The sequence below is a fragment of the Mesitornis unicolor genome, unplaced genomic scaffold (assembly GCF_000695765.1).
Source record: "Mesitornis unicolor isolate BGI_N332 unplaced genomic scaffold, ASM69576v1 scaffold26709, whole genome shotgun sequence".
NCBI classification, from domain to species: Eukaryota; Metazoa; Chordata; class Aves; order Mesitornithiformes; family Mesitornithidae; genus Mesitornis; species Mesitornis unicolor.
The window spans coordinates 21362-28255 of NW_010206959.1; the positions used below are offsets into that span (position 1 = coordinate 21362).

Below are 6894 nucleotides of genomic sequence, written 5' to 3' on the forward strand. Positions count from 1 at the left end.
GAGACCTTGAAGGAAAACCCCCATGGCTGCTGCCAGTGAGCTGGTGGCTTTGCAGCTCTCCTCATCTGGCTGATTTAGTGGCTTTGGGAGAGATGTGGCTTCTCGCCATGAGGCCATCTGAAGCAGCCTCCCCACAGTGAGGGCATGAAAACAGATGGATTTTAGGATAGTGCTGGATGGCTTATGAAGGGGCTCACATGCTGGGGTCGCCTGGGGCAGCTCCCCTGGGAGTTGGAGTTGTGCTGGTGGTGGGTCCCTGCAGCCAGCGGGAGCCTGTGGTCCTAAAAGCCCCGTGGCTGGAAATGTTTCTGCTGGCCAAGCTGCCTTCTGGAAGTGATTCTGGCTGCTGGCTCTCACCCCTCCAAGCTTTTTAGCTCTTTTTAAATTTTTTTCAAGCTTTTCCTCTTATAAACAATCTCTTATCCCTTCTTTGGCAATATATTGTCCCGCTGCGTCTGCCACAGATATACTTGTGCTTCCAAGATAAATAATTGCAAAAAAATGTATTACTCAAACATTGCCTTGACTTCTAACGTGGGTTTGAGCCACTTGGAAATGCCTTTTGCTGCTCCAGCCCTCCAGAGCGTGTTAGACCACCCGAGGCTGGGTGAAGGTGACATGGGTGCAGTATGGCCCAGGGATGGGGTGGGCTGGGAGCATCTCCCAAAGCTGCCCCTTGCTTCCCTCCACCTCACCCCAAATGGAAAGGTGCTGTGCTCAGGGAAGCCCCACCCAGCACTGTACTTGTGGGTTTGCCTCAGACCAAAGTGGAGATATGTTGGCTTTGTAGTATGGGGAAATTTTGCTTGTAACCGTCTTTCCAGCCTATATAATTTTTATAAGTCCCTTCAGAATAGAAAGTATGGCTAAAAGGGGGGAAAAAAAAGCTGTGTGTAAAAAAGAGATATACACAAAAACCTGGTAGTACCTGTCTAAAGGCAGTTCCTTGGTGGTGGGAATCAGAATATTTTAGGTTTCAGATATAGCAGTTAGAATCCTTTTTAAAACATAGGCTGCCAGAGGTCCCGACTGATGCTTGGAGCAGCCTTGCTTTTGCTGGATGCAGCAGTGGGAGGAGCTCTGTGGGCCGAGTTTCTATGCATGCTGGGACGTCCTCGGAGCGATGGCATGGGCACCTGGGTTATGGGCTGGGTGTGCAACCAGGGTAGGAGCCACTGAGGGTGTCTGGAGTAAGGACTGAAGATAAAAACCTCTTAGGAACTGGAAAGTATTTACTTATAGCCAGGAATTTGTTCTGGTTTGGTCTAATTTTTTAATTATTATTATTTCTTGAGTCTTTAAAGCAAAATATTTGAGCATGAAGTGCTCAAATGTCCCATAAGGTGATCTCGTACATCGGTGCTGCAGACATGGCCTCACCAGTGGTGGGTCAGCCTTTGCTCTGACCAGCTTCTGAAGGGACCGTGGCTGATTTTTGGCACAAATCCACACCACCAGCTGTACCCCTCCTGCTACAGTGCTGCAGAGGCAGCGAGCAATTGGGGACCACCTTTCCCAGGGACCACACATGCTCCTCCAAAGCAAACCTCTTTAGGCTTATTGAGACCTTTGCCTGGTTGGGGGCACACAGATCTGGGGGATCCCCAGCCACAGCACCCCACAGGGACCCCCTGTAACACTCTCCTTTTCTCTTCCCACAGACCCAGCAACCATGGCGAAGGACAGGGCTGAAGTCCCCCACCCTGGTGGCCCTTGGGGTGCTGCTGGCCTTGGCCCTGCTGGCCCTTGCCCAACTGCCCCCACCACCAGACCAGTCTCCTCACCTGCCATCAGCATCGTCCCCCCTCAGTCCCTCGCAGGAAGTGGTTGCCACCCTCTCTGGGGGACAAACCCACAGTGAAAGGCCCCCCATGCCCCCTGGTCACCCATGGCAGGACCAGGCCCCTGGCTGGGGCAGGAGGCAGTGGCAGGGGGTAGCAGGGGATGCTCCTCCATGGCTCTCCAGTGATGACCTCCAGAAGATGCAGCTGCTGGCTGGTGGGCGAGTGGTCTCCAAAACCCGCATCCCAGCGCACGGGCAGGTCCTGCGTGTGGGGCTGCAGGCCGTGGGGGATGCCAAGGGGGACATCTCGCCAGCCATCCCAGAGGAGGACTGCCAGGATGGGCGCTGTGGGCTCATCAAGCGTCCTGGGGACCTCTACGAGGTGTTGGCCTTCCACCTGGACAGGGTGCTGGGGCTGAACAGCCGTGGCCCGGTGCTTCACCAGTCACCTCCTGCCCTACAGCTACACTGACGGCTCCCTGCGACCCATCATCTGGTGGGCGCCTGACCTCCAGCACCTGGAGGACACCAACAACGACCAGAACTCCTGCGCCCTGGGGTGGCTGCAGTACCAGGAGATGCTGCAGCCCCGCGGATTGACACCGGTGGCCAGGGATGCTCCTTGCTCCAGCATCCCACGTGGCGAGTGGAGCCGCCTGGCCCTCTTCGACTTTCTCCTACAGGTAGGGCTGGGGTGACAGAGACTGCCTGTCTCACCAGCTGTGCCACCTAGACCTGCCTTGTCTGACCATGATCTCCTTCTCCATGAGGTCGCATAGGCTGATGTGTCCTGGGATGGATTTTTACTCATTAGCTAATGAGAAGCAGCAGAGCTTTGTGCAGAAGCAACCTGGCCTGAGCACGGTCTGTGCTTGAGACTTGCAGGGGAAATGCAGGCAGGTTTTGGTGGCGAGGCCACTTTCACATGGCCAAGCTTTCTCCCAGCACAGCCCTGTTGGCTCCATGTCATGTGGATACCAGCAGTGGCTTGGGACAGGGCATCCCTAGGGACAAGCAGCATCTTCTGCATTGGCCCCATCAGATCCAACTCTAGGGGGTGCACTGCTGGAGCTGGAAATCAGGACACTTGCCCCTTCGTACAGCACTGCTTTCCTCCTCCTCAGGATTAATAGCGCTTAATCTTCTGTCTGGAAAATCATACCCTGCTGCTACGAGGGATTATGACAGCGTCCCGGAGTGTTATCAGTTCTTAGAGCTTGCCTATGAGAAGGCAAAAGTGGTCTCTATGGAAAAAAGCCCTGCTTTAGGCACCCTGGGGCTGGGGCTTTGATTATCAGACAAGGGAGAACTACCTGAAAGAGCATGTATGAAAACAAGAAAATGAAAGAAGTGAAGAAAGAAAAAGACTATTAAAACATGTATTCTCATTATTCTCTCTTTTTTCTTTGGCAAAGCCTGACCATTAATCTTTATAACCTCAGACTATGGCTGGCAGAGGTGGAGCAGTCCTGGCTGAGCTTGGAAATATTTTAGCTGAAACAGCCAAAGAAATTAGAAGATTAAACAACTCCCTTCCCTTCCCCATGCCAAAATGCTGTTGAGTGCAATGGAAAGGCTGAGTCCTCAGAAGAAAGTATCAAGTTTTAAGGAGACTTTTCCTTGGAGGGCCAAAGTAACACAACAATAAATCCAAGGGGAAGCCACAGGTTTTCCTCAATAACTCCAGTGGTATCCCCTCATGTGGAATAAACACATAAAGGTAAAGAGGCACCAAGTCAGCAGGATGTTATAGAAGTGCAACAGCATCCTTCGGAAATGGCTTTAGCCTCTCACAGCCCTTGCTGTAGGAGGAGAGGCTGCGAGCTTGGAGACCTGCTGTGCATTGGCATTGAGATCTTGGTTGTTTTCTTCAATTAGCCTTGAAATTGGGCTGCTCACTTATTGAGCAGTGTGTTGCGAAAACGTCGTGTTTCCTGCTGCATCTTTTCCAGTGCTTGATTAGTTTCTGGGTCTGGACTGAACTCTCTCTCAAAGCACAGCCTGTAATTGATAAGTTTTGCTAATGATCAGGGTGAGAACAACAAGCAGCTGCTGTGGGTTGCTTGGCTTCCATCTACTCATCACCTGTAGGTTTCCCTGGGCTCACATGAGACCTGCTCCAGCCTTCCTGGACACTCCAGGAGCCTCTCTGCACCTTGAGCTCTGGCTCCCAGGTTGGCACCAGCAACAAAGTCAGATGCATTTGTGCTCCATTTGCACTCCAACTGGAACATGTATTTATTTTATACATATGTATATGTATTTAAAGGAGATTTATTTATAATATATGTGTGTGTGTGTGTGTATGTATACATACATATGTGTGTGTATATATACACACACACACACACATATATATATACATGCATATATATATATATATGTATGTGGTTTTATATATATATATATTTATATATATGCCAACACAGAGGATGCATTGGCTGCTTCTGACAAAGCTAAGGAGAATACAGAGCCAGGGTTACTGAAGCCGGGTCTGACAGAGTTTTATTTCCATTAAAAGTCCCTTGACCCTCTGAGGGTGAAGGTGAAACTCTGGAAGCTGCCAAGCAGCACTGGGGTTTCTGCAGGGATTTGGGGTGGGAAAGGGAGGGGCTTGACAGCCAAGACAACATGGAGCCTTAGCAGTGGCTGCAAATAATTAAACACAAATGTAGTTAAAACAAGTCACTGTGGCCTAACTTGAATGTCAGGCATGCTCTGTGTAATGCACAGATGGCTTTTTCCCTTGCCCATCCTTTCCCATCCCATTCCATCTTCTTTCCATTGAGAGCTGCTCAGGTTGCCAGTAGGGGTGGATGAAAGGGTGTACGTGAGCTGGGCACCAGATGAAACCATCATCCAGTACACCAAGACAGCCTGAGGAAAAAAAAAGAAATATTTTTAAGATTTCAAAACCTAGGTTTCCCTCGGTGGTTTTGTTTGTTTCTGGGTCTGGGGATTTTTTGCATTTCTTGTGTACTGAAGATCCTTAGAAACATTTTATTTTCCTCTGAGCAAGAAAAGTTCACAACTGGACTTCCCCACCCCAGGCATCTGCCCCTGCTAAGGTCCCCAAATGTCTCCTGCAGGTTCACGACCGTCTGGACCGCTACTGCTGTGGGTTTCAGCCCGATGCCTCTGAGCCCTGTGTGGAGGAGATGCTGCATGAGAAGTGCCGAAACCCAGCAGAGCTGGTGCTGGTCCACATCCTGGTATGTCCCCCCACTCCCCAGGGGCTGCTCTGAGGCTAAGATGAAGGTGCTTGTGAGGTGCTTGCAGGGCTGAGGTGGCAGCAAGGAAGATGTAGGCCTCATGGCAATGCTGGGCCCATGGTGGCAGCTGTGCCTCAGCACGGAGGGACCTGGGCCTTAGCAATTGCTGTCCCCCAGATGAGCTCAGAATTTCTCAGTGCATTAAATAAACAGCCTAAACTCCCAAACTGGTGACTCTTCGCAGTAAGTGAACTTCTCCTTCCCATCCCTCTGGCAGGTCCGGAGGAGCGCACCATCCCGCCTGGTGTTCATTGACAATGCGGGCAGGCCACAGCACCCTGAGGAGAAGCTCAACTTCAGGCTTCTGCAAGGCATAGACAGGTAGGAAGGGCGATGCACACCCTTCTGGAGGCATGTTTTGGGCGAGGGCTGAGCTTGCACATGCAGGATGGACAGCAGCCCTGTGTGCACACCTTTGTGCCTTCCTTGGCTGCCCCAGTTGGGCATCCTTGTGAAGCGAGACCACCTCCCACCCAGGCTCGCAAACCCATCACACGTGCCCCTGACCTGAAACTGGCTCTTCAACCTCCTCTGGGTGGCTGATGGCAGTCTCCAAAGCCCACTTTCCCCTCTCTAATTGGCAGCTGCACAAAAATAGAGAATATTTCAGCAAATATAATATATATATAATAAATACATTTTGAGACATTGCCCATCAGGCATTTGGTATGCTATCAGCACCTTGATTTGAAGCTCATTTGGATCAATTTCTGATGGAGATGTCCTGCATGCTCTTCATGGGCAGAGATTTATGTAGAAGACTCCCCATCCCATGTTCCTCTGGGTGGACATGCATTTCTTCTTGAAGCATCAGGTTGGCCTTTGCTGGGGTGCCCTGCTGCTCGCCCTTCCCTGGGTGACCCCTTCCTTCCCTTTCTGCTCCTCTACTGCAGCTTTCCAGCGGTGGCAGTAGCCACATTGCGGTCAGGCAGGTTGCAGACCTTGCTGCTGAGGTCGCTGCACATGGACCAGGAGTTTTGGGAGAGCCAGGGCGGCGTCGAGGGCCTGACACCCCTGCTTCAGACCATCGACAGGCGGGCACGCATCCTGCTGCAGTACATCCAGGAGCACAACCTGACAGTGTTTGGGGACTCACCTCGCTGAACCATGGCGCACCTACCTTGCAAATCCTGACAGTGATGGAGGTACCTCACACCCTCAGCATGGGCTCTCCAAAAGGTGTTCGCTGCCTCCCTGCAAGATGCCCTGGAAAAGGAGACGGGATCACAGGGAATAGGAAGGAGGCAGAGGAAAAGTGTCCTGAAACAACCCACAACTGCTCAAGAAAGGCAACATTTATCAAGTAATGGTCTCACCATGGAGGGGCACATCCATGAGATTTTTTTTTTTTTGGATGCCTCCATCCTTCCCACCCCAGCAACTTTGAAAAGTGGAGACTTGGACAGTTGATCAGCCTATGAGGACCTTGGGAAGGATTAAAGAAGCAGTGAGGCAGAGGTAGCCACTGGCAGTCTTTCCATGGCTTGCACTGGGTTTTTTCGATGATGCCTTAACTGTTTCCTAAACAATACAGACAGAGAGGCTGGGGTGGCATGAGGGAAAGCAGAGGGGACCTTTCTAACCAGGGACAAGTGGCCTGAGCTGAGCTCTATCTTTCCTGCCCATGAAGGAGGTGATGTGTTCCTGGGACGGGGTGTTAGCCACTGCCCAAAGCTGGGGCCAGGCAGGACCCTGGCCTGTAGGCAGGGCCTGGCAGCAGCTGTCATCTTGGAGCCCATGGTCCCGTCCCCGTGTGCCACGCCTTGGCAGGGCTGGGCTGCTGCCAAGGTGCACATTCAATGTGGGATTTGAAGGTTTCGATCTCTTGCTCGCTCTTTC

The 6894-nt window shown here is 51.7% G+C and overlaps 1 protein-coding gene across 1 annotated transcript; it reads left to right on the top strand.

Annotated features, from left to right (window-relative positions):
- Nucleotides 1-1370: 1370 nt before the first annotated feature.
- Nucleotides 1371-6159, top strand: LOC104546559 (protein FAM198A-like). Its single transcript, XM_010191977.1, is given in 6 exon segments — nt 1371-1385; nt 1662-2203; nt 2205-2466; nt 4873-4995; nt 5273-5376; nt 5949-6159. Coding segments are annotated over 6 exon segments (1257 nt in total).
- The last annotated feature ends 735 nt before the right edge of the window (nt 6160-6894 follow it).